This window comes from Mesoplodon bidens (assembly GCF_964165515.1).
Source record: "Mesoplodon bidens genome assembly, chromosome: 19".
Taxonomy (NCBI): Eukaryota; Metazoa; Chordata; class Mammalia; order Artiodactyla; family Ziphiidae; genus Mesoplodon; species Mesoplodon bidens.
This window is the reverse complement of record NC_138179.1, coordinates 48918549-48938297: the sequence shown is the minus strand read 5'-3', so window position 1 is coordinate 48938297 and position 19749 is coordinate 48918549. Positions and strand designations below refer to the sequence as shown.

At 49.9% G+C, this 19749-nt stretch overlaps 1 protein-coding gene across 1 annotated transcript in view; it reads right to left on the bottom strand.

Annotated features, from left to right (window-relative positions):
* PLEKHM1 (pleckstrin homology and RUN domain containing M1) overlaps positions 1-6576 on the bottom strand; it is a 47216-nt gene extending 40640 nt beyond the window's left edge. The window contains exons 1-3 of the mRNA XM_081218271.1: positions 6537-6576; positions 6059-6220; positions 2225-2313 (exon numbers count right to left, since the gene is read on the bottom strand). Coding sequence (XP_081074397.1) covers positions 2225-2272 — 48 coding nt within the window. The 5' untranslated portion in view covers positions 2273-2313; positions 6059-6220; positions 6537-6576. The remainder of the gene's footprint in view (positions 1-2224; positions 2314-6058; positions 6221-6536) is intronic.
* Between the last annotated feature and the right edge of the window lie 13173 nt (positions 6577-19749).

Here is a 19749-nt window from a genome sequence, read left to right as displayed (position 1 = left end):
GCGCTTAAATACTGGCTCCATCAGAGTTACAGCTATGGGAGCTTGGGTAATCCATCTAGGGCAGGGGTGAGGCCTTCCACCTTAATCACATGACCAACATTCCACTGAGAGTCAACAAGTTAAGAGGCAAAAGGTGCCGCTTTAGTACAATAAAAATACCCAGAAACAGGAGCACGGTTTACATGAAGAAAGATCCGAGACCTGGCAGTCAGAGCCTGGGTTTAGTCTCAGCTCTGTCAGTCACCAGTTGGGTCGCCTCAGATATTTCACTTAACCTCTCTGAGCCTCAACTTTCCCATCTGTTAAATGGAAATAATACTTGGTGATTTACAGCTGGGGGTATTACTCTTTGAAGGTAGGACTAGTTTTTTATTCATCCTTGTGCCCTCAACAATGGGCCTGGTTCCTGGCACATGTACTCAGTAAATGTTTGCTAAATGAATAAATTATAGAATATACATAAAGTCCTTTGAAAATACAGAGTTAAGATCGTTCTATCATAACATAAGTACATATGTCAAAATTACCTGAGGGTTTGGAAAAGGACTGGAAGGGACTGCAGAAAAACTGGTTTGAATTATTAGGTGATAGGATTATGGACAAATATTTCACTGTTTCATTTTTATTTTAGCCAACACAATTAATGTTAATGTTCTTTGAAAAGTTAAATGTTCCTTTTTTAGAACAGCTTTAATGAGACATAATTTACATATCATAAAATTCACTCATTAAAATACACAGCTCAGTGGTTTTTAGTACATTCACAGAATTGTGCAACCATTTCCGCTGTCTAATTTTAGAACATTTTTATGACCCCCAAAAGAAACCCTGCACCTATTAGCAGTCACTCACTATTCCCCTCTCCTCCAACCCCTGGCAACCACTGATCTACTTTCTGTCTCTATGGACCTGCCTATTCTGGACATTTCTTATAAATGGAATCATATGATACGCAGCCTTTTGCATCTGACTTCACTTAGTGCGTTTTCAAGTTTGTCTGTGTTGTAGCATATACCAGTCCTGCATTCCTTTTTATTGCCAAATAATATTCCATTGCATGGATATATCACATTTTATTTATCCATTCATCGATTAATAGATATTTGGGTTGTTTCCACTTTTTGGCTACAACGCTGCTATGAACATTCATGTTCATAGCTTTTTGTGTAAATATGTTTTTCAATTCTCTTGGGTGTATACCTAGGAGTGGAATGGCTGAGTCACATGCAACTCTATGTTTCACTTTTTGAGGAACTATCAAACTGTTTTCCACAATGGCTGTATCATTTTACACTCCCACCAGGAAGGTACGAGAGTTCCAACTTCTCCACAACCCCACCAATACTTATTATTGTCTGCCACTTCGATTACAGTCATCCTAGTGGATATGAAGAAGTATCTCATTATGTTTTTTTTTTTTTTTTTCTGGCCATGCTGCACGGCATGTGGGATCTTAGTTCCCCAACCAGGGACTGAACCCATACCTCCCTGCACGGGGAGGAAGCACGGAGTCTTAACCACTGGACCACTGGGTAAGTCCCTCATTACGATTTTTTTTCTTACTATTTTATTTTACTTTTAAAAAAAATTTGTGTTGGAGTATAATTGATGTACAATGTTGTGTTAGTTTCAGGTGTACAACAAAGTGAATCAGTTATACATAGACATATATATAGCTTTTTTTTTTTTTAGATTCTTTTCCTATATAGGCCATTACAGAGTACTGAGTAGAGCTCCCTGTGCTATACAGCAGGTTCTTATTGGTTATCTATTTTATATATAGTCGTGTGTATACGTCAGTCCCAATCTCCCAATTTATCCCTCCCACACCTTGTCCCCGGTAACCATGAGTTTGTTTTCTACCGTGGTGACTCTACTTCTGTTTTCCTCATTACGGTTTTGATTTGCCTTTGTCTAATGTCTAATGATGTTGAGCATCTTTTTATGTACTTATTGGTCATTTGTATACCTTCTTTGGAAAAATCCTTGGTCCTCAGGTAACCTACATGCAATCTCCATTGTTTTTTGTAAATCTCCATTTTATCACCAATAAGATGATCTAGAAAGGGCAGGATCTCCTCGGAGCCTGCTTCTGCTATAACTTTTTCTCAACTCCAGACCTCTCTCTCTGAACAGTGCGAATGCATTTCAAAGTGAGAAAAAACAATGAAATGGCTGTCCCAGGCACCCCTCCCCCGACACTTGATTCTCCCTTGTTGCCTACCGGGATGGCAGCCCGGGGGTCCAGTCCATTCTCCACCGCTGAGAGCATTTCCACTCAAGGAGCAGCTCCCCAGAAGAATCACATGACACCTGCAGGGACAGACACGGCCGGATGAACAATCACTGTGCCCAGACAATCTCCTCCCCATGCCCCACCCCCATCTTACTCAACCTGCAACTGCAAGGATTCTCAATACAAAAGTGAAAACTGAGAGTGGACTTTAAGGATGGAAACAGGGAAGGAAAAAAGATCTCGTGGGGTGTGCCATGGGCAGGTCTATCCCAAAGGGTGGGTAGAAAGGGCTTTTGACTCCACTCCAAATGCTGGCACAAAAAAGCAGGGAATAAAAGGCTAATTTAGGGACCTCCCTGGTGGCGCAGTGGTTAAGAATCCACCTGCCAATGCAGGGGACACGGATTTGAGCCCTGGTCTGGGAAGATGCCACATGCCGCGGAGCAACTAAGCCCGTGCGCCACAACTACTGAGCCTGCGCTCTAGAGCCCGCGAGCCACAACTACTGAAGCCCGCGCGCCTAGAACCCGTGCTCTGCAACAAGAGAAGCCACAGCAATGAGAAGCCCGCACACTGCAACGAAGAGTAGCCCCTGCCCGCTGCAAATAGAGAAAGCCTGTGTGCAGCAATGAAGACCAAACACAGACAAAAATAAATAAATAAATTTATTTTTTTAAAAAAAGGCTAATTTAGATACAGAGCTGAGGCTGCAAGGGGGAATGCTGAAGCTGAAGGTGCCAAGAACCCACAGGGGCTGGGAAGCAGGGGCTCACAATTCACATTCAGGGCCTGGGCTCTGCAACTGTCCCGACTCCCGTCCCATCCCGGGGTTGGCCAGCTCAGTGGGGAAAAGTACAACTGAAAACGCCTTCAAAAGGAAGGGCTCTCTCGCCACACAGCTGCTTCTCCTTTGGGCTGCAAAGGTCTAGCTTGAGCAGCACAGGGACATGTCTAAAGGGGAACAACACGGGTTCTGATCTCAATTTGCCACTAACCAGCTAGGCACACTGGGGCATGTATCAGACCTCTTAAGTGGAAACTATGAGTATGGAAAACGCTGAGCTCAGGGCCTGAGATTTACCAAGGATAAATGGTATCTCTAACCCCAGTGGATGCGGCCGCCCAAATCTACAGGCAAAGAATGCCACTACCTAATTAAGCGTGTGCCAGCAGCTGAAGTCAGTACACAGAGAAATCTCTCGGGGCAGCTGGCTCTCTCCTGGGGTGGCTGAGGCTAAGGGTGGGGTGGGGGTGAGGACTGTGGCCTGAGCCTGAAGGGGCTGCTGCCTGGCCTGCCCCACCCCGGGAACTTGCACAGAGCAGGACTGGACAGGCACACTCACATCTAAACAAATCTCTAGTGGCCACACAGCTAAGCATGAGGGGACACCACCACCAACAAAAAATAATAAAGAGAGAGAAAATCAGGTTACTGCTCTCTGCTCTCAAGTACCCATGGCCCAAAGAAGTTAGTAAAACCAAGACCTGTTAAATGGGTTTTGTGCCCTTTACATGTATTACCCCATTCATTCCTGATAACCATCCTAGGAGTGTCTTATCATCTCAGTCTGATAGATCAGAAGTAGAAGCTGACCCAGGTCAAGGAAATTCCCAAGATCCCAGGGCTGGTTAAGTGGCCAACTCTACAAGCAGCCGCAAGGACAACAGCAACCCGGGCTCAAGAGAAATCCCCAGACTCCAGGAGTGCGACCACTTCCGTTCTGGAAGAGGTGGGTGTGGGCTAGGGCTAAGGGGGCGACGGGCAAGGGGGCAGGCGAGGCCTGGGAGGAGGGCTCTTCAGCCGGGGGGCCCAGGTGAGAGGCCACAGTGGAACACTGAGGTCAGTCTGGCAGGAAAGGTTTACAGGAGGACATGAGCGTGACGCTTGGAGATGAGAGAGGCAGAGTGGCCCTAAATGGCAGGAGCTGCTCTGATTCAATCCCTGGCTTCTGGAGTGGGCAGTGGGTGAACAGGACCCAGAGCCAACCTCTCCAAGTAAGGACACGCAGAGGGAGGGAGGTGTGTGGCGGGCGGCCCCCGCAGAGCCAACTCTGGTCGGGGTGTGAGAGACCCCAGAACACGGGCCCCCGGCCTCAGGCCTTGTCTGACTTACCTCACCCTCACCTCATCCCCCTCCCACCTACCAGGGATTCTTCAGGGCCCTCCTCCACACTCCAGCTACCAGCGCCCCAGACAAGGGGACATGTGCTGCAGACAGTCCCTCTGGACAATGTTCCTTCCAGGCCACCCTGGGGCAGCCCAGGAGGCCAAATCCAGGTTCTCTGGCTCCAAGACCCTGGGTTCCAATCCCCTTCAGCAGTTCCAGCAGCCAAAGGCCTGCCCTTCTAGACAGAGCCTCAAGCTGCAAAACTGCCTTTCCCTCAGCCACAGGCCAGGCCCGGAAGGGCTTAGGCCTCAACAACCTGAATAACAGCCTGGATCCATTAAGGCCTCATTAACTAGTTAACCAAAAATAATATTCATGGGAAGGAGGGAGGCCTGTTAGTAAGTGGGTGCTCCACCCCAGTGAGGGTCTGCTAAAAACCCACAGCAAACTGATGCTGAGAGGTCAGAGCAGGCGGAGACACGTAATCGCCCCGTAAAACCAAGAGTCGGAAAAGCCACAAAATGACTGACAACAGTGCAGGGGAGTCCAGAAGGAGAATGGCCACTTGACAATTCACAAAATAGGACTGAGGCTTTGGGGTTCGGGCCACAATTCAGGGCGCAACTTTCTCTGCAAGAAGCCAAAGCACCCCACCTATGTGGGTCTGCTCCATCATGCGTCAGGGGGGCAGGAGACACGAGAACTTGCTGACGGAACCCTAAGGGGGCTTTGGGTCTCCTGACTGCTGGGTCAGCACTCCGTCATTCTCCAGACCCCCAGTGCACCTTCCTATGGGACTGGTTTCACTTCCTGTCCTCAGAACAGTCTTCATTGACACCAAAAACCAAAGCAAAGAGAGGCGTGGCTGCAAGGAGACCTAGGCTAAAAAGAGTTAAGGAGAGAACGCGGGCAACATTACCAAAGGGCTCTTCAAACATTACTGGTGGAGTTTAGCAGAAAAGGTGACTTCTGTCTGCCTTCTAGGCAACTCCTAACCACGAGAAGTCTACCTCTCCCCCTAAGTATTGATCCATCCTGACATGGCTCTCCTAGCTTCTCTAATCTCATTTAATTCTTAAAACAATCCTGGGGACTTCCCTGGTGGCGCAGTGGTTAAGAATCCACCTGCCAATGCAGGGGACACGGGTTAGAGCCCTGGTCCGGGAATATCCCACATGCCACGGAGCAACTAAGCTCGTGTGCCACAACTACTGAGCCTGCACTCTGGAGCCTGAGAGCCACAACTACTGAGCCCGCGTGCCACAACTACTGAAGCCCATGCGCCTAGAGCCCATGGTCTGCAACAAGAGAAGCCACCACAATGAGAAGCCCATGCACCACAACAAAGAGTAGCCCCTGCTCTCTGCAACTAAAGAAAGCCCGCGCACAGCAGTGAAGACCCAACGCAGCCAAAAATAAATAAAGTTTAATTTAAAAAAACAAAAAATAATCCTGTGAGAGAAGGATGATTATCCCCGTTTTACAGAGGAGAAGACTAAGGCTCAGTAGAAAAGAGCCCCAGGTAAGGGACAAAACTGTCTGGTTTCCTCATTCTAAGTCTTGTGTCAGACTTCACCAGATCAAACTGTCTCAGGTCTCTGGTTCCAAGAGTTTCAGGCAAACTGATTACTTATAGACTCAGTAATAATTAACTTAGTACTCAGAAAACTCCATTTTTATCAAATAAGGCTAAAATCAACAAGAAACAATCTTACCCATCAGGTCTGTAGTCCCAACCAGCTGAGGCTAGGTCCTTTCCATGGTACACAGGTTTCCCAGCTGTCCTTTCTTACATGTTCCAACACACAGGAAGGAATTGTTCTGGTTGCTTTTCTTTATTATACTGCCTGGGCTTCTATAAACGTCCAATTTCACTTCTTCCAGAGACCAAGGAAGAAAGAAAAGAAAAGAATGGCTTATATGAGACTTACATTAAAAGAAGAAATGGATGGCTTGGCTTCCCCGCTTCTGAAACACTCCATCCATAGGTAAACAGCAACCTCTTCTCCTTAGAGACTTCTCAGCCATTCCCAACAGCCTCCTCTCTACAGCCTGAATCCAATCCTGTACCGGGCTGTCAGAACAAACAGCCTGACGGTTAAGCCATCCAGCTGCTGTACCAGTTGATGAGTCATGGTTTTCAGTTGGAAAAGAATGACAAAGTTATCAGTTGGAAAAGAATGACAAAGTTACCTTCTGATTCAGAAAGGCAGCTGATCTTTCAGACATGCTAAGTAAACTGCACCTCCTCCCACCTGAAGAAAGCTGGATTTCTGGACAAGTGTCCTGGAGGGCGGGGGATGGAGAGAGTGTGCTGGGGGAACTGCATCTTTGAAGCAATTGGATACCAGGTGGAGGGCAAGAAACGTCTAGCCTGTGATTCCCAAACCAAAGGCTAGTGAGTGAGCCCAGAAATGTGAATCAGTGAACATGGGGTATCTTTCTTTCCCCCCTCCTTGCTTCCATTCAATAACACCCATCTCGGGCTTCCCTGGTGGCGCAGTGGTTGAGAGTCCGCCTGCCGATGCAGGGGACACGGGTTCGTGCCCCGGTCCGGGAGGATCCGACATGCCGCAGAGCGGCTGGGCCCGTGAGCCATGGCCGCTGAGCCTGCGCATCCGGAGCCTGTGCTCCGCAGCAGGAGGGGCTGCAACAGTGAGAGGCCCGCGTACCGCAGAAAAACAAAATTAAAAACAAAAATAACACCCATCTCCCCCATATTTTTGTCCCATCCTTAGGATTCCGGCAAGGACCAAACTTTGAATGACTAAAAACAGGAACTTTGCTCAACTCATTCACCATTACATTTCTAGTGCCTAGAACAACACAGAGCACGCAGTGGTGCTCAAGAACTACCCGCTGAATGAACAGAAGAATAAAACAAAAATAAGGCTCAGGGGCAGGTTATCTCCATTTCACAGACCGAGGAAAGCTGAGGTATACAATTCTCAGCCACGATGGAACTCTTTTCATTAAATCACCCTGCCAGCAGGCTGAGACCACTCTGATATATTGCACCTTGGCGGGGGATACTGAAGGGAGAGCTTCAACTTTCAAAGGAACAAGACTATAAAAGGCAAGCAAAGACAACGGGTCTTGTTTGGGGCCCTTTAAAATTGCTGCCAGGGCCTCCCCGGTGGCGCAGTGGTTGAGAGTCCGCCTGCTGACGCAGGGGACACGGGTTCATGCCCCGGTCCGGGAGGATCCCACATGCCGCGGAGCGGCTGGGCCCATGAGCCATGGCCGCTGGGCCTGCGCGTCCGGAGCCTGTGCTCCGCAACGGGAGAGGCCACAACAGTGAGAGGCCCGCGTACCGCAAATAAAAAAAAAATTTGCTGCCAAACGGCCAACCCTCTGAAGCCAGGTCACTAGAATTTGGAGAGAATGTGTGCCCTAAAAGCCCAGGAGATGATCAATGCTGAGCTTGGGGCCCGGGTGCCTCAGGAATGTCCCTCTGCCTCAGCTGCTCAGATATCTCAACTCCCCATGTTCATGGGTAACCAAATGGCCAAAACTCAAAGATTCAGCACCTGCAAAAAAGGAAGTGGTTCAACAAACCCTGTACTCGCCTTAGCCTCCTGGGAACCCTCTCGCCTACACTCTCCACAACACGGAACATCATCCCTGGCGTCCACTGTGTCCCCTGTGTTAAGCGTTGGGACGGGTCTGCTGCCAGCTCCAGCCGGGAGGGACACTGGGTGAGGAGGGCCCTTTACAAGTGCCCGGACAGCACACATGGACGTGGTTCTGTGACCAGTCACACGGTGGTACTCCCTGAGTTTCTCCTGGGCCAGAAAACCAGCCAAAAGGAAGTGATGGCTTCCACTGGCCCAGGCTATGAGTGAGCTGAGTGGCCATTGCTCACCTTCCAGGTATGTGGGCGATACCCAACGTTCCAGCAGTAGCACAAGTCATTTAATATGAATGCTAGACCCATAATCCCTGGGAGCAGGTACAGGGGACAAGACACCCGGGAAAAAAAAATCCCTGACCCTGACCCGAGGGCGGACCTCTACTTCTCCACACTTTTTTACCACCTGAGGCCCTGCATGCACCCATCAAGCTGCTCAGTCTCTAACTGCTGGGCTCCTAGCAAGCACCTAAATTTGGCTGTTGAGGGGCAGCCGGTGGGGTTGGCAGGGGACTCTGCACTAAATTCTCAGATTGAATGGGGACGGGGTCAAGGGAAAAATGGGTGTAGAGTTGAGGTGGGGACAGCAGAGGAGAAAGGGCAGGAGGTCTCATTTTTAACAAGATTGGCTGAGGGTGGTAGTAACTGGGGCACCAGGAGTTGGGGGCGGTTTAGCAAAGACTTAGGGTTGGAGGTGTCCTCTGATGGTTGGAGATGGAAAGGAAGTATATGGTGGGCTAGGAAGTTAGGGGTTGAGTCTGTGAGGACAAGATACATGTAAGACTTGGGATAGGGCTGAGATCAGAGTTATCAAAAAGAAAAGGGTGTGCTCAACAGGGCATCTACTTTAGTGGTGGGTCTTAAATGAGAGTGGGACAGAGGTGGGGTGTTCAGGAGGGGCTGACCTTGGGGAGCTGACCAGGGGGGTGTGGGAGATTCGGATAAGAAAGCTGCAATCCAGAATGGTGGGTCTCGAGGAGGCCTGTGTGCAGCACTAGCACGGCCAAAGGGGTTGAGAGGTGAAGACGAGCTGTGTTAGAGGGAGGCGGAGGGATGTGGCCAAGGTCGGGGTGGGAAGTGGGCTACAGGGAGGTCAAGGGTGAGCCTGCATTTACGCAAGACTGGCGGTGAGAGGGTGGGGGTAAGGGCTGGGGTCAGGTCACGAGTGGCAAATAGAGGGGAGAGGCCAGCAGCGGCAGTGCGGGCCGAAGGCTAGTTGGAGTGGGGCGCGGGGCTTGGGCTGGGAAGGGTGAGGACTCTGAAGCAGGACAGTCTCAAGGTAACCAGGGGTTTGGGATCACGGAGAGGGCTGCTGTTCCCTGTTCGCCTGTTCCCGTCCCGGCCTCGCCGCCCCTCTGCTGCCCGCCTCGCCCGCGACCCCTAACTCACCAAACGGAGTGGGGAGGGGGGCGGGGGCACTCCCGGCCGCTGCCGCCCCTAAGCCTCCGACCGGACGCTGCGGCCTTCGGACCACTGACAACAGGAAGCGGTTCCCGCGGCGCCTGACGCCATCCATCACGTCGACTGGGCGTCCGGCCCCGCCCTGGCCCGCGGAGCCAATCGCGGGGCGCGGAGGAACCGCGGGGCGGGGCCAGCGCTCTCGGACGCCCCAGGGTTCCCAGGCCCGGAGCAGAGACATGATCTGGGAGGCTCGCGATCCCCGCATTTGTGTTGGGCGCAGAGAGGCAACGCCACAGACTCCGGGCGGAGTGCGTCCTCACTGCCTTCCTCTCGCAGGGTCTGCGTCAGACGAGATTCTGGCTTCTGGGTTCCTGACCTTATCTGGCCGCAGCACTATCTGCGTAGAATTGGGGCCGACACATGGCCTCCTTCAGCGAAGGTTGCCCACTTGTAAAATGGGACCAACGCCTACCCCGTTTTTGCCTCCCCCAGGGCATCAGCGTAGCCCGGTGGGCAGAGCCGAGGCCCAACTTAGAGCTTCCCTCCTGCTCTCAGGAAAAAAAGCGTAGATTTTTTTTTTTTTTTTTTGTGGTACGCGGGCCTTTCACTGTTGTGGTCTCTCCTGTTGCGGAGTACAGGCTCCGGACGTGGGCCCAGCCGTTCCGCGGCATGTGGGATCTTCGCGGACCGGGGCACGAACCCGTGTCCCCTGCATCGGCAGGTGGTCTCTCAACCACTGTGCCACCAGGGAAGCCCTATAGTAGCATCTTGCTTTGTTCACTTAACAACATGTACATCTTGGAGATAGATAGTCCGCCTTATCTATCTATCTGTCTGTCTGTTATTTATTTATTTATTTATTTATGCATGCATGCATGCATGCATGCAGTACACGGGCCTCTCACTGCTGTGGCCTCTCCTGTTGTGGAGCACAGGCTCCGGACGCGCAGGCCCAGCGGCCATGGCTCACGGGCCCAGCCGCTTCGCAGCACGTGGGATCCTCCCGGACCGGGGCACGAACCCGCGCCCCCTGCATCGGCAGGCGGACTCTCAACCACTGCGCCACCAGGGAAGCCCAGTCTGGCTTATTTTTAAAACCTGCTCTCGTAATCCAGTAAGGCAATCCCTTACCCAGCCTAGAGAAGTCATCACTTTTAATAAAAAGCTCTAAAATCTTTTACATGCATCATAACCAACACATCTCTCAAGAATGCTGTGTTCCCCACCCCTCCACTTTTACCGGCCTGGGCCTGAGTAGATTGACATTGAATAGTCCGTTTTAGGGACTGGAAGCTACGACTTACCATGAGTCACTGCCCTAAAATACGCTTTCCACCCTCATGCCCTGTGCCTGGAATTCAGTGGTGACGGTGGCATTCTTTAGGGTTAATCATGGCTCCCTTTAAGTGGTTCTCCTTTAGGGTGAAAAGTCTGCAGGGCAAGGCAACAATGAATGGAGAGCATCTGGGGCCAGTTTTGCTTCTGCCCCGGTGACAGGGACAAAGACATGATGAGAGGGGCCAAGGGGCTTTGTGGAGCCATGCGGGCTCTGATGATGAATCTCACTGTTCTTAAAGTTGTTTTTAAGTCCACGTGGATCCCTAACTAGGATTGTGCTTTTTCTTAAAATTATTTTTTATTTTTATTTTTGGTCACACCACACAGATCGTGGGATCTTAGTTCTCCGACCAGGGATCGAACCTGGGCCCTAGGTAGTGAAAGCGCCTAGTCCTAACAACTGGACTGCCAGGGAACTCCCTAGGATTGTGCTTTTAAACAGCCTTCCTCTTAGGATATTTCAGGCAATGAGTCTCTTTCCAGTGTCAAATGGAGTCTAGAGAAAGACAGTTCACTAACCTGTTTTGATGTTTACCCTGTACAAACCTTTTCTTCTGTGAGGTCCCTATGTGAGGCTGATGTGGGTAAAAAACTCAGCTCCAAATGGCATAGTCCCTTTGCAGCTTATGGGGCCAATACATAGCATCTTGTGCTGACCTCTAGGAGGTCGGTCTATATTTCACAAGGAATCATACGGGGAGAATGAAGAAATGGTCTAAAATTCACTGAAGAATATTCCTGAGTCATCACTGGGGGCAGGGCCTGCTACTAGACATTGGGGAGAGGAAGGAGATACGATTCTTGCCTTGTCAGCGTTCCTGACCTAATAGAGAACAGTGTTCGGGTCTGCACACCGATGGACACTGTCTATCACAACGTTCCATTTAGAGGTGACACCTGAAAGAGTGGAAGGTGTGCATTCTTCCTTCCACTTACTTCTGTTACAGAACCAGGAATATCCTTACCAACAGGTCCTATGGCTGCTGTTTATTGATGCAGAATAAAATCACAATCATCTGCACACAACCCAAACCAAGACTCAGCCACATCCTGGGACAGATAGAACTATGAGTCCCGATTCCTCATCCCTGCCTGCATCCATACTCTTTGCCATGTCTCACTGTGGGCAGAGTGTACTGTCCAGTCCCCTGGCTTGGGTCTTGGCCATGTGACTTGCTTTGGCCCACGGAATGGGCAGCAATGAGAGTGTGCCAGGTCCGTGCCCGGCTGGAGGGAGCCTGATGATGCTCGGCCCCGTATGCTTCTCTTGGGTAGCTGCTGCCTCTTCAGCCTGGGCCCCAGGATGAACACACATGGAAAAGAGCTACCTTGGCTGATCCACAGACCAGCAATGAGAAGCACAGCAGACCCAGCCAGCAGAGCCTTAAACCATAGCTGTACCAGCCAAACGGCAGACTGATGGAAATCGTTATTCCAACCCACTGAATTTCTGGGTGGGTTTATTACATAGCATTATTGTGGCAATAACTAACCAATACATGTACCCACTCTTTTATTAGGTTATAAGTTCAGCAATAGAGATCCTAAACAACAGTGGGTTAAATAAGACAGACATTTATTGATCTCTCGTGTAAGAATCTGGTTAAGTAGTCCAGGGTTAGTTTGGTGGCTCGGCTCCACCATTCTCCGTGTGACCCTCTTCCACCCGAAGCCTTCATATTGTTCACAGATCGAAGTCTTACCGAAATATTCCACAGTGTGGAGCCAAACCCTCTTTCCAACATCACCGTCCAGCACCTAAGGCCTCACCTTGAACCATGATTCCGCTTCTCTTTCAGGCCTCGGGACCTGTCCTCTTCTTGAATGGGCGTGCTCCCCCCACGTCCCCAAACTGGTGCTCCACTGCCATCCTCCAGGCGTCAACAGCATCTCACTCTCACCAGGACCTCAGGGGCCAGAACTGGCCGAGGCCTGGTGCTCCCCAGGAGTGAGAGGCCCTGACCTCCATGGGGGGTGGGGGGAGCCGTCCAGTGTCCAAGATAAGAGTCCAGTCTGCCTCCCAGTCATCCTCGCACCTGGCCTCTCCCACCCTCAAATCCAGGCTCACCTCCAACCCCGAAGAAGCCAGAGAACCTCGGCAGCCCCTACTTCCCTGCCCCCTTTCCTTCCACACCTCAGCAGTTCAGTGAGCATAACAAGGCTTGTTAAAGTGGGTCCCTCTGCTTCTGAGGTTGACTCAGGACGGGTGGGCACGTGGGTTTGGAGGGTGACAGACTCTCTCCTGGACCAAACTCTAGCCGGACTCCTCTGAGCCTTCCTCTAGATCCGACCTTGACCTATAAACACTTCAACAAACACTAACATAGTTTCTAACAGCTCAGACCACATCTCTAGGATGACCCTAGCCCTCCTGAAAGTGGCTGCCTGAAAAAAGCTCAAGGCTGCCTAAAGGATTTGCTGTTTGTTCTAGCCAACACCTAAAGATAGGGCCCTTGTCTCCCAGCTCCTGGGACAGGGTAGGAGCCTAACTTTGAGAAGCGTCAGTGAGCCAGCACAGATGGGTTTCACATGACCACCCCCCCTTCCCCTTCTCACTTCTCTGACTAGAAAGACCCTCCCCCCTCCTCATCCCCTTATCCTCCCTTTAAAACCCCTGTACCAGTCGCAGTTGAGTTCAGTTCATGATGGTCTCTTTCCCTCTACCACTGCAATTGTACATTATTGATTGAACTCTGATTTTACCACTTTAAGTAGCATGTGGCTTTGTTTATTTTTGATAAGGGGGGGGCGTGTGTGTGTCCAGGACTAGACTGTTATTTTTATTTACTTATTTAGGATCAGTCTTTTATTTTTAAATTTTTATTTATTATTTACTTTTTGGCTGCATCAGGTCTTAGTTGCAGCATGTGGGATCATTTTGTTGCAGCGTGCAGGATCTTCGTTGTGGGGCTCGGGCTTCTCTCTAGTTGTGGCAAGCGGGTTCTCTCTCTCTAGTTGTGGCACAGGTTCCAGAACGCATGGGCTCTGTAGTTTGTGACGCGTGGGCTCTCTCGTTGAGGCGTGTGAACTCAGTAGTTGTGACATGTGGGCTTAGTTGCCCTGTGGCATGTGGGATCCTAGTTCCCCGACCAAGGATTGAACCCACATCCCCTGCATTGGAAGGCAGATTCTTTCTTTATTTATATTTTTATTATTATTCTTTTTAAATTTATTTTTGGCTGCGCTGGGTCTTCTTTGCTGCGCGCGGGCTTTCTCTAGTTGCAGTGAGCGGGAGCTACTCTTTGTTGCGGTGCACGGGCTTCTCATTGCGGTGGCTTCTCTTGTTGCGGAGCACGGGCTCTAGGCAAGCAGGCTTCAGTAGTTGCGGCACGTGGGCTCAGTAATTGTGGCTCGCGGGTTCTAGAGCACAGGCTCAGTAGTTGTGGCACACAGGCTTAGTTGCTCCGTGGCAGGTAGCATCTTCCCGGACCAGGGCTCGAACCCATGTCCCCTGCATTGGCAGGTGGATTGTTAACTACTGCACCACCAGGGAAGTCTGGAAGGCAGATTCTTTACCACTGGACCATCAGGGAAGTCCCAAGATCAGCCTTTTAAAGAAGCATCCCAGAGATGTTTGAGTGTCGAGGTCCACAGACCATATTTTGAGAAATGATATTTCCCTATGGACACCTTTCCTCTGGCAGCCCTTTTGAATGGCAGCTATGTTCTCTCCAAGGCTGCACTGCCTGCAGTCTACCCAGCTTTCATTCCAATGAGAACATTCCAGAGACCAACTAAGGATCAACTCCAGGTGTTTCTCCAGTCACCTCTGGGGCTGACTGCATGTCACCAGCAACCAGTACCTCACCTGCTGCCCAACTACAGTGACGCCTTCCATAACTGACTCAGCTAGCTCTTCACCATGTTATTCTATGTAGACACCACCCCCCTTTTACAAAGCCTTGGACACCCCTAAGCCTATAAAAAAAAAAAGGAGTGGGGCTCCAGGACTTCTCCAAGTACAGGTGGTGCCTCCTCACCATACTTGTATACGGACGCATGTTGGAAAGTGTTGGTTGGCTCTTGACACCCATTTCTATCCCCTTCTCTGCAGGTGCTAGAAGCCTGGGAACCATATTTCACAGATCCCCTCGACAGCAGGGTTCTGCCAATAAAATGTACTTGTGTGAAATCTGGAAGGTGGAAAGCAGATGGAAATCATCCTTTCCTCCTCTGCAGCAGACTCCACATTCCCCATCTAGTCACCACCCTTGGGGTTTTGGGGCTGCAATGACCTCATCAGTGGTTTCCCAAAGTTTCCTGACTTCTGAGCAGCAGCAGCAGTTTTGAGTCTATGGGGAGCAGCTGTGGTGGAGTAACCTGAAGGCTGGTGCTACAATGCCCCCATCCCCAGCTTTCACCGCCATTAGCCCCCTCAATGATAAGCACCAACTATTTGGATATAATCTTTCTTTCTTTCTGGCTTTTTTTTTTTTTTTTTTTTTGCTTGAACTATCTAGAGTGCTTTCTATTTTCTTGTCTATGGTAGTTTAAAAATATGTCCGCAAATTCTTTGACTCTTCTTTCCTCAAAAGGTGGAGTCTCAATCCCCTCCTCCTGAATGTGAGCTGGAACGAGTGACTGACCTCTAACCATGCTTACGTGGCCGAAGTGGTGCTATGTGCCTTCTGAGGCCAGGCCATAAGAGGAATGACCTCTGTCTCTCTCCTGGACAGCTCCCTCTGGAGGAAGCCAGCCATCATGTGGTGAGGACATTCAATCAAGTAGCGGGTGGACAGACAGGCCCATGCAGGGAGGAAATGAGGCCTCCCCCTAACAACCAGCACCACCCTGGCAGCCAGGGAAGGGAGTGAACCATCTTGAAAGTGGACCCTGCAGCCACAGTCCAGCCGTCAGATGACTGCAGCCCTGGCCGATATCTTGAGGACCTCATGAGAGACCCAGAGACACAACTGCCCAAGATATTCCTAAAGGCTTGACAGAAATTGTGAGGAATAAATGTGTATTGTTGTTTTGAGCCACTATTTTGGTGTGATCTGTTACATACCACCAGATAATCAATACACTGATTCAGGGCTTGAACCAGACAGACTTGAGACCCTCAATATATTGAACTGGCATATTAATGAATGATGCCCTCGTAACCGTCGGGGACTTCGGTCCTGGGCTCCAAGTCTTTTCCTCTATCACAATACTTGCCATGCCAACAACCCACAGATTTTCCTGGGCACGAAATTCCTCAACCCCCTACTGTGCAAATATACAGGAGGGTTTTATTGTTCGGGGGGGAACTTATAAGCAGAACAGAGTGCACTCAATCCCCCAAGCTTTCAGAGAAGGGGATTAGACCAGACTTAGCTGGATTGTGTGTCCCGTGACCAGAGTTCCCGTAGAGGAGGAGCCAGCCTGGAGTGCGTCACAGTTACAGGGATGGTGAGGCAGGGAACGTCTATACTACTAACAGTGGCAACTGCTTGGTGACAGAAATGGTCGCAGTAGGAGGGGGAACCTATTTTTTCCATTGAGCTCGCTGGTACCTGCTGAACTAGCTTTTTGCTGAGCTACTGAAAGGGGAAAGGAATGAGTGTCCAGGACTATCCGAATTATTTCTCATCACCTTCTGGATTCCCAACACCTCACTGATCTCCATTCCCAGGTTACATTTGGACTTTATCATCATCTGGAATTTGTCATAAAAAATCTTAAAAGTACAATCTTTCATTCTCTGAACATAAGCTCTTGTTCTTTCAGTTCTCACTCATATGTATCCACCGTACATGCTCTTCAGTTTCATCAAAACCTCTGGTCTGGTGCCCCATTTTCTCCCAGGTCCTACTTGGTCTAAACACCAAAGTTGACCTCTCGGCCTCTCTACTTTTAGGCCACCATCAAAGTACTCTTCATAAAACTCAAGCTTTGGGCTTCCCTGGTGGCGCAGTGGTTGAGAGTCCGCCTGCCGATGCAGGGGACACGGGTTCGTGTCCCGGTCCGGGAAGATCCCACATGGCACGGAGCGGCTGGGCCCGTGAGCCATGGCCGCTGAGCCTGCGTGTCCGGAGCCTGTGCTCCGTGACGGGAGAGGCCACAACAGTGAGAGGCCCGCGTACCGCAAAACAAACAAACAAAAAACCTCAAGCTTGGTCATGTCTCTGTTTAAAACATTGTAGTTTGTGCTCTGTATGGTCAAGGCCATGTGCCTTGACCAGGCCCTTTGGGATTGGTTCCCTGCTCGCTCGCACAGCCTCACCTACTGCCCTTTTCTCCTTGTGCTTCATGCTTGGGAACACCAGACTGCACACGCTTCAAGCCCACCCAAGGTTTCATGCCTCTTGCCTCTGTACTGTCCTCCATCTAGAATGACTTTCCTTCATCTCATCCTCCCAAGAAACTTCTGTTTGGCTTTCTTCTTCTTCCCCTCCTCTAAGCCATCCCTCACATTTACTCCTTTCCAGCCAACCAAGAGCTGAACCACTTCTTGGTACACTGCCATTGTCATGTCAACACACTGTCTTCTATGTATAATATGTCTTCAGGTGTCTGTGCCTCCTCTCAGTCTTAGGGCCCCGCAAGAGCAGGGACTTTGTCCTAACCAACTCTTTCCCCAGCACCAGGCACAGTGTCTGGCATATAATCCAGGCCCAGATCAAGTTCTACCTTTTTCATGGACCCTCCCTAGTTTCCTAACCTTCCCTCCTCTGAATCCTATAATTTTCTTCTCTGTATCATTTTTGCCCTTATCATATATTGTCTCATTTCATTATCTTTTAAAAAGTGGCTCATTTCTCTGACAGATTTCATCAGAATCAGAATTTTCTTTATTTAGTAGCTGTTGGCCTTGTATCTCCCTCTCCTCTTCTATCTCTCAGGTCTCAGTAAGGAGTTGGGCTCTGAGCTAGTTTGTCCATCATAAGATGGTGACAGAGGCAGCCCCAGGCGGCCATGTTTTGTACCATCTGACCCTGGGCACCCCTCCTGCTTCTGGGTCACAGCCAGGAATGAGTCCCTGATCCAAGGAGAGACAGCTCACTCACAGGCTGGCCAGGTGAAGTCTCTGGCTCTGGCAAAAACACTGCCCAATCCAGGTCAAGCTGGGCAAAGCAGAATCTTACTCTTGGGAATTTTAATTTAGAAATATGCTAGGGTAGCATTTGAGACTAATAAAAACTTGTACAAATCTGAGGTAGTATGATACAAAAAATATTATCTAAGCCTCATTTATGTACCAACTTTGAAATATTGGAAATACCCCAAAATAGGAACCTGGAGCTACCTGGAATCCTGGTCCACACTTTGGGAAGCCCAGCAGTACAAGGATTTCTACCCCTGGTTTCTCGTCAGCTCCCTGTCTTTGTGACCACCTCTCCTATTGAAATCAGAGCCCCACTCATTACAGAGTCTGAGCGGGCATGGGGTCCTTCCGCGCTTGTGACCTAATAGTGTCACCAAAGTGCCTAGTACTGCACCTGGTCCATAGCAGGTGCTCAATAAACAGCAGCTGCCTCCTTCTCCTCATTATTATCATTGTTATCAACTCTGTGGTGGCAAATACAGCTTATACTTCTCTGCATCCCTGTTGGAGTCTAACAGTTCTGGGCTCCAACCTTAAGTCACACTTTTGGACTTGGGGCCTTGGGCCCTTGAGCAGGTTACCTACATTCTTTAAACCCTGTTTCCTATCTGTCAAACGAGGATAACAAGATATGCTTCCACGGACTGCTGGGCTAAATAAGACCATAAGATGCCTAACCCAGGGCTTGGCACCAAGCAAGCAAGTGGTAAATGTTAGCTGCTGCTGCTTCCTATTGTTAGTAGTACTAGTCATGCGCCTTAAACATAGTAAATACTTGTTGGCTCACTGAAGTCACCGCCCAGAGAAAAACACTTGTTTTTCATTCTCAGTAAGAAACTTTGGGAGGTGACTTGGGCAGGCACTGAGACAACAGATGTCTCTCATGCAGCATCAGCAAACATAAATCAGAAGAGTTGACCGACAGTTCACTTTGCTTGGAACTCCAGCCAACTGGCAGAACCTGCTGGGCTATCTCCCAGGCCCACTGATCCTCTGGGGGACCGTGTGCTCTCACCCCATGGCGTGCACCGTTCTTCACCTCATATTACTAAACCACCAGCACTATCTGTGGTCATTCTGGTAGATGATCAAATCTTGTTCATCCAGAATTTCTTTTACTCATTCATGTATTTAACTCTCACTGACAATAAATGTGATGAATGACTTTCTTTGCAGGAGTGGAAGAGCCTTTGCACCTTCCGCAGGTGGCACTGTCATTATATAATCAATTGGAATCATGCAGCCCTGGGCCTGTGCTGGGTGAGGCAGGAGGTGGCTAGGTTTGGTGCCGGGCTGAGCTGGAGGGAGCCGAGCAGCACACAGCTGACCCGCAGTGGGGTCAGGAGAGGCCAGGGCCTGAGGAGGGCCATCTTGGGCAATGGCTGCTCTCACCCATTCTTCTTTACCCTGTCTTTCTGGCACCTCCCTGCAAGTTATCCAAGGGTTGGGATTTTTTTTTAAAGAAAAAAAACAACCCAAGGGGAATTTGCCACCAGCTTGAAATGGTGGACAACCCCCTACCAAGACAGGGTACACATTTGTACATGAGTTTGAGAACTTGGGAGAAAAGTCAGGCCTTGGCTCCACAGTGGAGGGAGGCCCAGTGATCCAAATATTCTCGCAGCCCCAATGACCGTACGAGAGGGGCCAGAAGTAGATGATCCTCTATGGGCAGGAGGTCGAGCAGGTTGTAAATAACTGGTACTTGATGAACCAGGAGAGAGAGCACCAGAATAAATTGTTATTTGATTTAATGATCTATGCCCCTTGAGGATGGTATGTTTTCCGGTTCCCAGGGACGGATGATCCTGGGGAAAGAAGGGAGGGAAGCCCCTCTTCACCCTTCTACTCATCCTCCTTTGCCCACCTTTCCTCTTGTGGAACTACTGGCTACCATGAGGGATTCTAGTTTCAGCTCTGCTTCTTCTTGCAGGCCCTTGTTATTGGTATATAAATACTCAACTATTTACATTTTAATTCCTTACCACACGGTTAGACTTGGTTAT